This window comes from Entelurus aequoreus, linkage group LG20 (genome assembly GCF_033978785.1).
Source record: "Entelurus aequoreus isolate RoL-2023_Sb linkage group LG20, RoL_Eaeq_v1.1, whole genome shotgun sequence".
NCBI lineage: Eukaryota > Metazoa > Chordata > Actinopteri > Syngnathiformes > Syngnathidae > Entelurus > Entelurus aequoreus.
The window spans coordinates 4,883,281-4,899,987 of NC_084750.1; the positions used below are offsets into that span (position 1 = coordinate 4,883,281).

The 16,707-nt window shown below is 34.9% G+C and overlaps 1 protein-coding gene across 2 annotated transcripts; it reads right to left on the reverse strand.

The window, feature by feature from the left end:
* Nucleotides 1–5,715: 5,715 nt before the first annotated feature.
* Nucleotides 5,716–16,279, reverse strand: LOC133635537 (pro-neuropeptide Y). 2 transcript variants are annotated; one of them, XM_062028740.1, is made up of 4 exons: nt 16,176–16,279; nt 9,719–9,906; nt 7,137–7,226; nt 5,716–5,981 (listed from the first exon to the last, which is right to left on the reverse strand). In XM_062028740.1, the coding sequence occupies exons 1-4, from the start codon at nt 16,209–16,211 to the stop codon at nt 5,960–5,962; spliced, it is 336 nt and encodes a 111-aa protein (XP_061884724.1). In that variant the 5' UTR covers nt 16,212–16,279; the 3' UTR covers nt 5,716–5,959. The 2 variants fall into 2 exon arrangements, with proteins under 2 accessions (XP_061884724.1, XP_061884725.1); XM_062028741.1 differs by lacking the exon at nt 16,176–16,279 and adding an exon at nt 11,926–12,076.
* Nucleotides 16,280–16,707: the final 428 nt, after the last annotated feature.

Sequence of the window (16,707 nt, forward strand, 5' to 3'; positions counted from 1 at the left end):
AGTTTTGAAAAGGCTAAATGAGTTTGACTGCCATTAAACCACTGAACTACAATGAAATGATCTGGAGCAGTTACAGTTTACAGTACAGGCCAAAAGTTTGGACACACCACATTTCAATGCGTTTTCTGTATTTTCATGACTATTTACATTGTAGATTGTCAATGAAGGCATCAAAACTATGACACCTGTAAAGTGATTACCTCTTGGAGCTCATCGAGCGAATGCCAAGAGGTGCAAAACAGTAATCAGAGCAAAGGGTGGCTATTTTGAAGAAACTACAATATAAAACATGTTTTTCGTTATGTCACCTTTTTTTGTTAAGTACATAACTCCACATGTGTTCATTCATAGTTATGATGCCTTCAGTGACAATCTACAATGTAGATAGTCGTGAAAATAAAGAAAAACGATTGAATGAGAAGGTGTGTCCAAACTTTTGGCCTGTACTGTATATAAAATGGAAGATAGGACTGGGCGTTAAACAATATATTTTTTGAACTGGCTTTTTTCTGACTGATTGTTCTTAAGATAATGTTTCTTATTTGACCTGTTTTATGTACTTTACTCCTGATTTAAAGTTTTTAATTTGTCCTTTGCCTGTACTTTTCTGTTTTTATATGTTGATTTGTGTGTGGCGTGGAGCCCTTTGTTTTTCAACTGTGGTTGTCCTTAAAGGGCTTTATAAATAAAGTTGGTATGGTAGGATATCAATATATATCGCGATGGACACGTAATCGAATAAAAAAAATGTGTTTGATAAAATGTTTCATGTATTTTTTTTGTTGGAAGTAAGTGGAAGTATGGTAATGGTTGCCTGAAGTGATCATTGATCAGTGGGAGTGGCAGGCTAACAGCCAATCAGGTGGCAGTATCAAGTATCAAGTTTGCTTGTCTGGCGCTTGATTCTTTGCATGGAGTGAGAAGAGAAAGTCAACATGAAGAAATTGTGGCCAAAAGAGGGAAAGTCACCTGGACAGTTTTCAAAGAGACCGTAGTCAGACCAATGTGTTCTGTGCATGATGCAAGGCAAGACCACTAATACCACACCACCTTAGCCGCACTCACCCTTTAGAGCACAGCTGTGACTTCCTGCTACTAAACCTGCAGAAAATAGTTTACTATTTCCCACTATTTTCTTACACTTTATGAAGCATTTCCTACATATTCCTTATTTCTGCACCTTCATTTTAATAGCTTAATCTTAAGTGTTTTTACATATTTTCTCCTGCTCCATATTTTCTCTCTCATTTTAGCTTAGTAAGCTCTGAAAAGTAATCCTAGTGTTTCTGCCGTGTCAAAATCAATGTCGCCAATTCAAGCCTGTAATACCCCAACTCAAATAGTCCAGCTTTTTAGAAATGTTGCATTTTCCCAATATTAAAACAAGGTTATTTTTGACATAAAACATAATGAAAAACTTCATATCTGTAGATAGCTGTGAAGTTGTTGCAATGTTTATAAGCGTTGATTGCTGAATTATGAGACTTATATGAGCGGGTCCTTATTGCAGTGTTTTTCAACCTTTTTTGAGCCAAGGCATATTTTTTGCGTTGAAAAAATCCAAAGGCACATTAAAAAACGAAAACTCAGTTGACAGTAAAAAGTCGTTGTCGCAATTGTTGGATATGACTTTAAACCATAGCCAACCATGCATCAATATAGCTCTTGACTCAAAATAGGTGTACTGTCACCACCCGTCACATCACGCCCTGACTTATTTGGACTTTTTTGCTGTTTTCCTGTGTGTAGTGTTTTACTTCTTGACTTGCGCTCCTATTTTGGTGGCTTTTTCTCTTTTTTTTGGTATTTTCCTGTAGCAGTTTCATGTCTTCCTTTGAGCGATATTTCCCGCATCTACTTTGTTTTTATCCTTCTTTGTGGGGACATTGTCTATTGTCTTGTCATGTCATGTTCGGATGTACATTGTGGATGCCGTCTTTGCTCCACAGTAAGTCTTTGCTGTCGTCCAGCGTTCTGTTTTTGTTTACTTTGTAGCCAGTTCAGATTTCGTTTCATTCTGCATAGCCTTCCCTAAGCTGCAATGCCTTTTCTTAGGGGCACTTACCTTTTGTTTATTTTTTGTTTAAGCATTAAATACCTTTTTACCTGCACGCTGCCTTCCGCTGTTCCCGACATCTACAAAGCAATTAGCTACCTGCTTTTACCTACTGATATGGAAGAGTATTACAGTTACTCTGCCGAGCTCTAGACAGCGCCGACCTCAACAACAACATATCATTTGCAGACTATAATTACTGGTTTGCAAAAAATATTTTTTACCCCAAATAGGTGAAATTAGATAATCTCCCACGGCACACCAGACTGTATCTCACGGGACACTAGTGTGCCACGGCACAGTGGTTGAAAAACACTGCCCTATTGGATACTAAGCGTACGTGTGTACAATCAATGTTAAAGTTGCACAAGGGCTCGTGAAGTTTAACAGAGGACTGAAAGGGGTGCCTTGAGGAACGCCTCAGTTATGTTAATGACCAGTTTGTTGTATGTTTGCTAGCAAGGCTCACCGTGCCAATTTGTTTATGCTAGGTTCACACCAACGGCGCTTTGACGGCGCGTTAAAGCGTAACAAAGCGTGATTAAAGCGTGAAGGTCGTAATGGATCGTGGGAAAGCTTGTAGTGAAGCGGGACATGCGGCAAGTTCGCCAAAATTTTTTAAACAGTTTAAAAAAATTTGGCGCTCTGTCAACAATGGAATAAAGCGCAGAGAGCGTATCAAAGCGTGACAAAGCTCAGCAAAGCTTGACTCAAAGCGTAGGAAAGCTTAACAGATCTTGGTTCAAAGCGCGGACCCCAGTCTACAACTACAAATAGGAAGTGACTGTGATATTGACTAGTGACATTGAAACTTTATGTGAAACCAACACAGGATTACAAATCCATTCTCTTTTGCATCATTGCCTTTTTTATACGATGATCATTGTTTCTGCACTTCTGTGAGTTTGCAGTTTGATGTTACAGTTTGACATTACTGTCTATAATTTTTCTGTATGAAAATGTAAACAAAAATGGTTCTTAACTTTCTACTTTGTGGACAATGTTGATCCACTCTCTTGTATCATCTCATACAACATAATGTACCCTTTGTCATATGAACCCCACATTATGTAACCTGATTGGTGAACAGTGATACTATTTGTGCTTTTTTGTTTGGTCAAGTTTGTTGCTTGCTGTACATGTTGATAACATCTTCCTTAATAATAAAGAGAATATGTTACGTTTAAAAAGAAATGCCTTTTATTATTGTCAACTAACATAAGAAATGAAAGATAGATATTTATTAAGATGACAAAGAAATAAAAGAAATGAAGATATAAAACATAACGGAAAAAAAGGGAAATTGAAAAAATAAATGAATATAAAAAATGTGTGAAAAACTGTATACTGAGTTTTTCACTTTTTTTTTTCCTTTTTGTTTATCATATTTCTCTTTTTTATTACATTATGTGTTTTATCTTGTATATAATAAAACAAAAAGAGAAATCAAATAAATAGATAAATCTAAAAAATGTGGGGAAAACTTAGTATACTGAGTTTTTCACATTTTTTTTACTTATTTGTTTATCATATTTCTCTTTTTTATTACATTATGTGTTTTATCTTGTATATAATAAAACAAAAAGAGAAATCAAATAAATAGATAAATCTAAAAAATGTGGGGAAAACTTAGTATACTGAGTTTTTCACTTTTTTTTTTACTTATTTGTTTATCATATTTCTCTTTTTTATTACATTATGTGTTTTATCTTGTATATAATAAAACAAAAAGAGAAATCAAATAAATAGATAAATCTAAAAAATGTGGGGAAAACTTAGTATACTGAGTTTTTCAATTTTTTTTAACTTATTTGTTTATCATATTTCTCTTTTTTATTACATTATGTGTTTTATCTTGTATATAATAAAACAAAAAGAGAAATCAAATAAATAGATAAATCTAAAAAATGTGGGGAAAACTTAGTATACTGAGTTTTTCACTTTTTTTTTTACTTATTTGTTTATCATATTTCTCTTTTTTATTACATTATGTGTTTTATCTTGTATATAATAAAACAAAAAGAGAAATCAAATAAATAGATAAATCTAAAAAATGTGGGGAAAACTTAGTATACTGAGTTTTTCAATTTTTTTTAACTTATTTGTTTATCATATTTCTCTTTTTTATTACATTATGTGTTTTATCTTGTATATAATAAAACAAAAAGAGAAATCAAATAAATAGATAAATCTAAAAAATGTGGGGAAAACTTAGTATACTGAGTTTTTCACATTTTTTTTACTTATTTGTTTATCATATTTCTCTTTTTTATTACATTATGTGTTTTATCTTGTATATAATAAAACAAAAAGAGAAATCAAATAAATAGATAAATCTAAAAAATGTGGGGAAAACTTAGTATACTGAGTTTTTCAAAAAATGTTTTACTTATTTGTTTATCATATTTCTCTTTTTTATTACATTATGTGTTCTATCTTGTATATAATAAAACAAAAAGAGAAATCAAATAAATAGATAAATCTAAAAAATGTGGGGAAAACTTAGTATACTGAGTTTTTCAAAAAATGTTTTACTTATTTGTTTATCATATTTCTCTTTTTTATTACATTATGTGTTCTATCTTGTATATAATAAAACAAAAAGAGAAATCAAATAAATAGATAAATCTAAAAAATGTGGGGAAAACTTAGTATACTGAGTTTTTCAATTTTTTTTAACTTATTTGTTTATCATATTTCTCTTTTTTATTACATTATGTGTTTTATCTTGTATATAATAAAACAAAAAGAGAAATCAAATAAATAGATAAATCTAAAAAATGTGGGGAAAACTTAGTATACTGAGTTTTTCACATTTTTTTTACTTATTTGTTTATCATATTTCTCTTTTTTATTACATTATGTGTTTTATCTTGTATATAATAAAACAAAAAGAGAAATCAAATAAATAGATAAATCTAAAAAATGTGGGGAAAACTTAGTATACTGAGTTTTTCACTTTTTTTTTTACTTATTTGTTTATCATATTTCTCTTTTTTATTACATTATGTGTTTTATCTTGTATATAATAAAACAAAAAGAGAAATCAAATAAATAGATACATCTAAAAAATGTGGGGAAAACTTAGTATACTGAGTTTTTCCATTTTTTTTTACTTATTTGTTTATCATATTTCTCTTTTTTAATACATTATGTGTTTTATCTTGTATATAATAAAACAAAAAGAGAAATCAAATAAATAGATAAATCTAAAAAATGTGGGGAAAACTTAGTATACTGAGTTTTTAATTTTTTTTTAACTTATTTGTTTGTCATATTTCTCTTTTTTATTATATTATGTGTGCGCACGCAATTTATTCATCAAATTCACAAAATAATAATCGCATCAAAGCGTAATAAAGTTCAATAAAGCGTAATAAAACGTATCAAAGCGTGCTTTAAAGCGTATCAAATCGTGAGGAACGGTAACAAAGCGGGAAATAATTCGTATCAGAGCGTATCAAAGCATAACATTACTTCGGAGATCGGGATATTCGTGGAAAAATTGACAAAAATGGTGTGAACCAGGCATTACATGCCCCAAGTTCTTCTACACAACAAGAGTTTGGAGTTTCGCTGTGGTGTCTTTTGTTGGAGCGTGTGTTGATGACAAGTGTGTGTGACACAAGCAGGACATTTGCAGCCGCTACTACTTTGTCAAAGACTTCTTCTTTAATTGCACAAATATACAACACAACCGACACACCCCTCCTGCACGCGGCGTGACTTGCAACATTCACATAAGACGACTGTGGACCCAATATTTCCAACTTTGATGATGTCACGAAGCGGCACGACTGGAGCAGATGACGAGGGAGGAGGAGGAGGAGGAGGAGAAGGAAAGCGCCATGATGTTTGCTGACGTTGAGACACGGTGCGGTCCAATTGGCGACCTTGAACTCATCACCACAATGATGGGTCGTACCTGGAGGTACAGGTCAGGTCAGCTTGAGTCCACTAAAGACGGAGCAGATACTATACGCCAGGGGTCACCAACGCGGTGCCCGCGGGCACCAGGTAGCCCGTAAGGACCAGATGAGTAGCCCGCTGGCCTGTTCTAAAAATAGCTCAAATAGCAGCACTTACCAGTGAGCTGCCTCTATTTTTTAAATTGTATTTATTTACTAGCAAGCTGGTCTCGCTGTGCTCGACATTTTTCATTCTAAGAGAGACAAAACTCAAATAGAATTTGAAAATCCAAGAAAATATTTTAAAGACTTGGTCTTCACTTTTTTTTTTTTACTTGGCTTCTTATAACTTTCAGAAAGACAGTTTTAGAGAAAAAATACAACCTTAAAAACGATTTTAGGATTTTTAAACACATATACCTTTTTACCTTTTAAATTCCTTCCTCTTCTTTCCTGACAATTTAAATCAATGTTCAAGTATTTTTTTTTTTATTATTGTAAAGAATAATAAATACATTTAAATTTAATTCTTCATTTTAGCTTCTGTTTTTTCGATGAAGAATATTTGTGAAATATTTCTTCAAATTTATCATGATTAAAATTCAAAAAAATTATTCTGGCAAATCTAGAAAATCTGTAGAATCAAATTTAAATCTTATTTCAAAGTCTTTTGAATTTCTTTTAAAATTTTTGCTCTGGAAAATCTAGAAGAAATAATGATTTGTCTTTGTTAGAAATATAGCTTGGTCCAATTTGTTATATATTCTAACAAAGTGCAGATTGGATTTTAACCTATTTAAAACATGTCATCAAAATTCTAAAATTAATCTTAATCAGGAAAAATTACTAATGATGTTCCATAAATTCTTTTAAGTTTTTCTCTTCTTTTTTTCGGTTGAATTTTGAATTTTAAAGAGTCGAAATTGAAGATAAACTATGTTTCAAAATTTAATTGTCATTTTTTTCGTGTTTTTCCTCTTTTAAACCGTTCAATTAAGTGTAAATATCATTAATTATTAATAATAACATAGAGTTAAAGGTAAATTGAGCAAATTGGCTATTTCTGGCCATTTATTGAAGTGTGTATCAAACTGGTAGCCCTTCGCATTAATCAGTACCCAAGAAGTAGCCCTTGGTTTCAAAAAGGTTGGTGACCCCTGCTATACGCATACCTCGACTGGGGAAGGGTGTCTGTGCTCTCCTTCAGTAACAGCTCCGAGATCAGCGTGTCCAGGATCTCAGGACTGGACCTCTTGCCGTACCTGAGGACACAAACATGCAAGGTTAATGAGTATTTCACATGCTTACCATCATGCATCTTTTGACTGACAGAAAAGTACACAAAAGGTTGTCTTTAAACCACAACTTAGTCCTTGCATATTCTTTTATCGTGTGTCCAGGTGCACGGACGAGTCCAAGGTTGGGATGTCATGCTTCCTTTCATGCTCCTTGGATGATGAACCTGCAGGAGCAAAGTTCTCTATAGACGTCCTACAGTCTGACGACCGCAGGTCTTTTGTCACATGTTCCCTGGTCACACCATTACGCACACCTGTGTAGTGTTTTGTCTATTATTGACGCGCTGTTTCTGACATTCAAACCACCTGACAACCAGCGTCCTCTGCAGTGGACATTTGTTTTGGCATATAAAAGCTATATTTTTCCAAAGTCTGTAACTGGCAAAAAGCACAAACGTCCACCACATTGGACGCTGGTTATCAGGGGGATTGAAGTCAAATATCTTTCTGAGAGTACAAAATACTGATGTCCTCTGCAGTAGACGTGGGAAGATATTTTAGCCTGTTGATTTACAAAGAAAAAAAATGGCCCTGTTATTTTAGTCTGTTGATTTACAAAAAAATAAATAGTCCTATTATGCAAAACACAAATGTCCACTGGAGCGGATATCAGTAAAAAAATGTTTTTTAATCAAATACTATGTTGAAAAAAATAAATAAATAAGTATAAATGAATACATACATAAAAAAATCAAATCAAATAAAAAACATAAATATATACACACATAAATGCACACATCAACTTTATTTATAAAGCACATTTAAAATTTACCACAGGGGTAGCCAAAGTGCTGTACAATGGGCAGGTTAAAAATAATACAAGAACCGAGCAAACACAACACAACACAAACAGAACACGATAAAAAAATAAAAAATAAAATATAAAAACATATGATATATGTACACATACGTGTACATATATCATTACATGTATATATATATATATACACATACATATATACAGTATATACATACATACATACACACGCACATACATATAATAAAAAAATAAATAATGAAGAATGAGATCAAATAAATAGTTAAAATAATTTAAAACATTTAAAAAAAAAACACACAGCAGAGGGACATTTGACATGTTTTCTACCTACAGTTAACTAACCTCCTGAGAGCCAGTGTCCTCTGCAGTGGACATTTGACGTTTTTTTGTCGCAGTTACACATTTCTGAAAAAATAACCCTAAATGTGCTTCTCCGGAGGTTAGGTAACTGTAGGTAAAATATCCTCCTGAGAATGAAAATACAAATGTACCACCTGAAGACGAATTGACCACCTGAGAACTAGTGTCCTCTGCAGTGGACATTGGACGTTTTTTGTCGCAGTTACACATTTCTGAAAAAAATAACCCTAAATGTGCTTCTCCGGAGGTGAGGTAACTGTAGGTAAAATATCCTCCTGGGAATGAAAATACAAATGTACCACCTGAATACGAATTGACCACCTGAGAACTAGTGTCCTCTGCTGTGGACATTTGTGTTTTGCATCCAAAAGTTTCTCCCCCCCCCCCCCCTCCTTCCGAATTTTCTAACTCAGAAAAAACACAAATATCCACTGCAGACGACACTGCATCCCAAAAAAAGTTAGTTCGCTATGGAATATCCACCTGAGAGCCAGTGTCCTCTGCAGTGGACATTTGTCCTGAGTAACACATTTGTGGAAAAAAACACTGTTATGCAAGACACAAATGTCCACTGCGGAGGACGCTGGTTGTCAGGAGGTAAGTTAACTCGGGCAAAATATCCTCCCGAGAGCCCTCGTCCACTGCAGTGGACATTTGTGTGGCTTTACACATTTTGAAAAATAGAAACCCTGTTAGTAAAACACAAATGTCCACTGCAGAGGACGCTGTTTCTCAGGAGCTTAGTTAACTGTCGGATAACATAGGATTTAAAAAAGCCCATGTCCACTACAGTGGACATTTATATTCTGCATAAAAGAGCACATTTTTCTGAAATATGTAACTGACAAAAAACACCAATGTCCTCTGCGGAGGACGACGGCACTGAGGAGGATATTAGAAACACGTTTTAAAGTGATATTGTTTTTATGTTGCCTACATGGTATTAAGCTGGTGAAATAAGGTCATCAAAATATTGGAAACATAAGTCAGCATTTGTATCGCTGCATTTACATGTTGCCTGTTTTAGAAATTACTCTTTTTTTAGAAGTTTAGACATTCAAAATATGAAGTGGAACAAAGTATGATAAAATACATTGATATTATGTGTATCAATGTTATGCAATCACAGCATATATAATGAGCACTTTATCCAACTGGTACATATTTGTGAAGTACAATTTTCAAACCACAATAATCAACATGTAGTTAAATGAAAAGCTGAGCATCGATTATTGACTTGCAATATATATTTTAGACTTTGGCTGTATAATAATAATAATAATAATAAAAAGAGGAGTTTGTACAGTATGTTTGCTACCTCTGTCTTGTGATGAGGTTGATGTAGTGTCTCAGGGCTGAGTAGTACTTGGCCAGGTCTTCCGCAGGGGCGTCGTCTCCAGGATTCTCTGGTTTCATGGGGTAGCCTTCTGTCAGGGCGCCCAGGCACAGCAGTGCCCACAGCAGGAAGCCCAGGGTTGCCAGCCAACTCATCACGTTGCAATGCATCTAAAAGGGAGAAAAGATCATCAACTCATGACGTTACAATGCATCTAAAAGGGAGAGAAGTTGATTAACTGTTCACGTTACAATGCATCTAAAAGGGAGAGAAGATCATCAACTCATGACGTTACAATGCATCTAAATGGGAGAGAAGATAATTATGATGTTACAATGCATCTAAAAAAGGAGAGAAGATAATTATGACGTTACAATGCATTTAAAAGGAGAGAAGATAATTAACTCATGATGTTACAATGCATCTAACAAGGAGAGAAGATAATTAACTCTTGACGTTACAATGCATCTAAAAAGGAGTGAAGATAATTAACTCTTGACGTTACAATGCATCTAAAAAGGAGAGAAGATAATTATGACGTTACAATGCTTCTAAAAGGAGAGAAGATAATTAACTCATGACGTTACAATGCATCTAAAAAGGAGAGAAGATAATTCACTCTTGACGTTACAATGCATCTAAAAAGGAGAGAAGATAATTAACTCTTGACGTTACAATGCATCTAAAAAGGACAGAAGATAATTATGACGTTACAATGCATCTAAAAAGGAGAGAAGATAATTAACTCTTGACGTTACAATGCATCTAAAAAGGAGAGAAGATAATTATGACGTTACAATGCTTCTAAAAAGGAGAGAAGGTCATCAACTCATGACGTTACAATACATCTAAAAAGGAGAGAAGATAATTATGACGTTACAATGCATTTAAAAGGAGAGAAGATAATTAACTCATGATGTTACAATGCATTTAAAAGGAGAGAAGATAATTAACTCATGACGTTACAATGCATCTAACAAGGAGAGAAGATAATTACGACGTTACAATGCATCTAAAAAGGACAGAAGATAATTATGACGTTACAATGCATCTAAAAAGGAGAGAAGATAATTAACTCTTGACGTTACAATGCATCTAAAAAGGAGAGAAGATAATTATGACGTTACAATGCTTCTAAAAAGGAGAGAAGGTCATCAACTCATGACGTTACAATACATCTAAAAAGGAGAGAAGATAATTATGACGTTACAATGCTTCTAAAAAGGAGAGAAGGTCATCAACTCATGACGTTACAATACATCTAAAAAGGAGAGAAGATAATTATGACGTTACAATGCATTTAAAAGGAGAGAAGATAATTACGATGTTACAATGCATTTAAAAGGAGAGAAGATAATTAACTCATGACGTTACAATGCATCTAAAAAGGAGAGAAGATAATTATGACGTTACAATGCATTTAAAAGGAGAGAAGATAATTAACTCATGACGTTACAATGCATCTAAAAAGGAGAGAAGATAATTACGATGTTACAATGCATTTAAAAGGAGAGAACATAATTAACTCATGATGTTACAATGCATTTAAAAGGAGAGAACATAATTAACTCATGACGTTACAATGCATCTAAAAAGGAGAGAAGATAATTACGACGTTACAATGCATCTAACAAGGAGAGAAGATAATTACGATGTTACAATGCATTTAAAAGGAGAGAACATAATTAACTCATGATGTTACAATGCATTTAAAAGGAGAGAACATAATTAACTCATGACGTTACAATGCATCTAAAAAGGAGAGAAGATAATTACGACGTTACAATGCATCTAACAAGGAGAGAAGATAATTACGATGTTACAATGCATTTAAAAGGAGAGAACATAATTAACTCATGATGTTACAATGCATTTAAAAGGAGAGAACATAATTAACTCATGACGTTACAATGCATCTAACAAGGAGAGAAGATAATTACGACGTTACAATGCATTCAAAAAGGAGAGAAGATAATCAACTCATGACGTCACAATGCATTCAAAAAGGAGAGAAGATAATCAACTCATGACGTTAATCCAAGAACCAGTGTCCTCTGCAGTGGACATTTGTTTTTGGTCTGTTTTGTCAGGGATACATATTTCGGGGGGGAAATAGAAATGACCCAAATGTCCACTGCAGAGGACACTACTTCTCAGTAGAACCAACTGTCCACCTGTGAATAACTTACCTTTCCCGGGGTGTTCTTGGCTTGTCTGTTGCGCAACGCTGCTGCTGCTGCTGCTGCTGCTGCGTCTCCTCGGATCTGAAGTGTGCCCGTGCGCTCGGAGGCCTTTTATGTGTGCTCCAGACGCGCGTCAGAGCTGCGCTCGGCGCGCCGTTCCTCTACGCCAGCGTCACCCGTGATGCTGTCTTTGTCTTTTCTCTTTCAACTGGCAACTCTCGGTAATACAACAGCCAACCCAAAATAGTCACTCGTCCGCTGCCAGTCAGACGCGCTCGGAGACAGCTATCAATGTATGTTGACAGTATGTACTCAAGATATACATATACAACACCCAAGACCAGCGAAGTTGGCACATTGTGTAATTCGTAAATAAAAACTGAATACAATAATTTGCAAATCCTTTTCAACTTATTTTCATATGAATAGACTGCAAAGACAAGATATTTAATGTTCGAACTGAGAAGCATTTATTTTTATTTTTATATAATCATTAACTTAGACATTAATGACAACAACACATTGCAAAAAAGTTGGCACAGGGGCATTTTTACCACTGTGTTACATGGCCTTTCCTTTTAACAACACTCAGTAAACATTTGGGAACTGAGGAGACACATTTTTGAAGCTTTTCAGGTGGAATTCTTTCCTATTCTTCTTCTTCTTCGTATTTTACGCTTCATATTGCGCCACACATTTTCAATGGGAGACAGGTCTGGACTACAGGCAGGCCAGTATAGTACCCGCACTCTTTTACTATGAAGCCACGCTGTTGTAACACGTGGCTTGGTGTTGTCTTGCTGAAATAAGCAGGGATAACGTTGCTTGGCAACATATGTTGCTCCAAAACCTGTATTTACCTTTCAGCATTAATGGTGCCTTCACAGATGTGTAAGTTACCCATGTCTTGGGCACTAATACACCCCCATATCATCACAGATGTGTAAGTTACCCATGTCTTGGGCACTAATACACCCCCATATCATCACAGATGCTGGCTTTTGAACATCTTCCTTAATAATAAAGAGAATATGTTACGTTAAAAAGAAATGCCTTTTATTATTGTCAACTAGCATAAGAAATGAAAGATAGATATTTATTAAGATGACAAAGAAATAAAAGAAATGAAGATATAAAAAATAACGGGAAAAAAGGGAAATTGAAAAAATAAATGAATATAAAAAATGTGTGGAAAACAGTATACTGAGTTTTTCACTTTTTTTTTTACTTATTTGTTTATCATATTTCTCTTTTTTATTACATTATGTGTTTTATCTTGTATATAATAAAACAAAAAGAGAAATCAAATAAATAGATAAATCTAAAAAATGTGGGGAAAACTTAGTATACTGAGTTTTTCACATTTTTTTTACTTATTTGTTTATCATACTTTTCTTTTTTATTACATTATGTGTTTTATCTTGTATATAATAAAACAAAAAGAGGAATCAAATAAATAGATAAATCTAAAAAATGTGGGGAAAACTTAGTATACTGAGTTTTTCACATTTTTTTCTTATTTTTTTGTCATATTTCTCTTTTTTATTACATTATGTGTTTTATCTTGTATATAATCAAACAAAAAGAGAAATCAAATAAATAGATCAATCTAAAAAATGTGGGGAAAACTTAGTATACTGAGTTTTTCACATTTTTTTTACTTATTTGTTTATCATACTTTTCTTTTTTATTACATTATGTGTTTTATCTTGTATATAATAAAACAAAAAGAGAAATCAAATAAATAGATAAATCTAAAAAATGTACATATACAAAACCCAGGACCAGTGAAGTTGGCACATTGTGTAATTCGTAAATAAAAACTGAATACAATAATTTGCAAATCCTTTTCAACTTATATTCATATGAATAGACTGCAAAGACAAGATATTTAATGTTCGAACTGAGAAACATTTTTTTTAATTTTTATATAATCATTAACTTGGACATTAATGACAACAACACATTGCAAAAAAGTTGGCACAGGGGCATTTTTACCACTGTGTTACATGGCCTTTCCTTTTAACAACACTCAGTAAACATTTGGGAACTGAGGAGACACATTTTTGAAGCTTTTCAGGTGGAATTCTTTCCTATTCTTCTTCTTCTTCGTATTTTACGCTTCATATTGCGCCACACATTTTCAATGGGAGACAGGTCTGGACTACAGGCAGGCCAGTATAGTACCCGCACTCTTTTACTATGAAGCCACGCTGTTGTAACACATGGCTTGGTGTTGTCTTGCTGAAATAAGCAGGGATAACGTTGCTTGGCAACATATGTTGCTCCAAAACCTGTATGTACCTTTCAGCATTAATGGTGCCTTCACAGATGTGTAAGTTACCCATGTCTTGGGCACTAATACACCCCCATATCATCACAGATGTGTAAGTTACCCATGTCTTGGGCACTAATACACCCCCATATCATCACAGATGTGTAAGTTACCCATGTCTTGGGCACTAATACACCCCCACATCATCACAGATGTGTAAGTTACCCATGTCTTGGGCACTAATACACCCCCATATCATCACAGATGTGTAAGTTACCCATGTCTTGGGCACTAATACACCCCCATATCATCACAGATGTGTAAGTTACCCATGTCTTGGGCACTAATACACCCCCATATCATCACAGATGTGTAAGTTACCCATGTCTTGGGCACTAATACACCCCCATATCATCACAGATGTGTAAGTTACCCATGTCTTGGGCACTAATACACCCCCATATCATCACAGATGTGTAAGTTACCCATGTCTTGGGCACTAATACACCCCCATATCATCACTGATGTGTAAGTTACCCATGTCTTGGGCACTAATACACCCCCATATCATCACAGATGTGTAAGTTACCCATGTCTTGGGCACTAATACACCCCCATATCATCACAGATGTGTAAGTTACCCATGTCTTGGGCACTAATACACCCCCATATCATCACAGATGTGTAAGTTACCCATGTCTTGGGCACTAATACACCCCCATATCATCACAGATGTGTAAGTTACCCATGTCTTGGGCACTAATACACCCCCATATCATCACAGATGTGTAAGTTACCCATGTCTTGGGCACTAATACACCCCCACATCATCACAGATGTGTAAGTTACCCATGTCTTGGGCACTAATACACCCCCATATCATCACAGATGTGTAAGTTACCCATGTCTTGGGCACTAATACACCCCCATATCATCACAGATGTGTAAGTTACCCATGTCTTGGGCACTAATACACCCCCATATCATCACAGATGTGTAAGTTACCCATGTCTTGGGCACTAATACACCCCCATATCATCACAGATGTGTAAGTTACCCATGTCTTGGGCACTAATACACCCCCATATCATCACAGATGTGTAAGTTACCCATGTCTTGGGCACTAATACACCCCCATATCATCACTGATGTGTAAGTTACCCATGTCTTGGGCACTAATACACCCCCATATCATCACAGATGTGTAAGTTACCCATGTCTTGGGCACTAATACACCCCCATATCATCACAGATGTGTAAGTTACCCATGTCTTGGGCACTAATACACCCCCATATCATCACAGATGTGTAAGTTACCCATGTCTTGGGCACTAATACACCCCCATACCATCACAGATGCTGGCTTTTGAACGTTGCGCCTAAAACAGTTCGGATGGTTCTTTTCCTCTTTGTTCCGGAGGACAAAAACAATTTGAAATTTGGACTCGTCAGACCAAAGAACACTTTTCCACTTTGCATCCGTCCATCTTAGATAAGCTCGGGCTTTCGCTTTGCATAGTAGAATTTTAACTTGCACTTACAGATACAGTTCCTGAGCCCCTGTGGTGATATCCTTTACACACTGATATCGCTTTTTGATGCAGTGCCGCCTGAGGGATCGAAGGTTCGTAATAGCATCGCTTACGTGCAGTGACTTCTCCAGATTCCTTTAGACTTAGACTTAGACCTAGACAAACTTTAATGATCCACAAGGGAAATGTCAGGACTTGGTCTATGGCGTGGTTTGTTCTCCCGTGGTGCAAAGGAATTGGACCAAACGTGGCGTGCAGGTGAGGACATGTTTAATATATTAACTCAAAAAAGGCTCAAAAGGGGATCAACAAAAAGCGCTCACAGCGGAGGGAAAAAAACTTGACTATGAAAACAAAAGGCGCGCACAATGGCGGAAGTACAAAACTAGACTATGAAAACAAAACACTAGCACAAAGGCAAAAAAACTATGAACAATAACAAAACTTACTTGACATGACAAGAGGGGCAAAAGGAAGAGCAGCATGGGTGGGCACAATCAGGCAATCAGGAGAAACATCAGACCAGTGACACAGGAGGAAGGGCAAGTGGCCTGAAAAGAGAGGAGGATTAGAATTTTCAAAATAAAACAGGAAGTGTGCCAGACAACCCCAAAACAGGACTTCCCTCACCACGGTGTGACAGGAAATTGTTCAACACAGTAGCTCAGTTACAATGATGGAAAGGACAATGCGGGTATAAATAGACTAATATAGCTATAAAAAAATCTAACATATATACGAATATATACATAATATGTGTACAGAGTAATTTATATACAGATATATTATATTATGTCTATAACATATATACAATATAAACCAATGACCATGTACAATATTACAGTATATACAGTCTATATGACAGCAGCAGCATAAAATAGAGAGTAGGTCCAGCAGGAAATAGAAGACAGACATTATAAACAAAGAGAAGTAGCTAACGTGTCAGGTAATAGGCAGATGTCATCTATTGCTGTATGGCGA

What these genes read in the sequence shown, in the direction of transcription:
- LOC133635537 (XM_062028740.1), bottom strand. Translation starts at nt 16,211, where the DNA reads ATGCTGCTCTTCCTTTTGCCCCTCTTGTCATGTCAA. An exon ending in TGCCCCTCTTGTCATGTCAA is followed by an intron (nt 9,907 to 16,175) that starts GTAAGTTTTGTT and finishes TCTCCCTTTTAG; the next exon opens with ATGCATTGCAACGTGATGAG. An exon ending in AACCTCATCACAAGACAGAG is followed by an intron (nt 7,227 to 9,718) that starts GTAGCAAACATA and finishes TTGTGTCCTCAG; the next exon opens with GTACGGCAAGAGGTCCAGTC.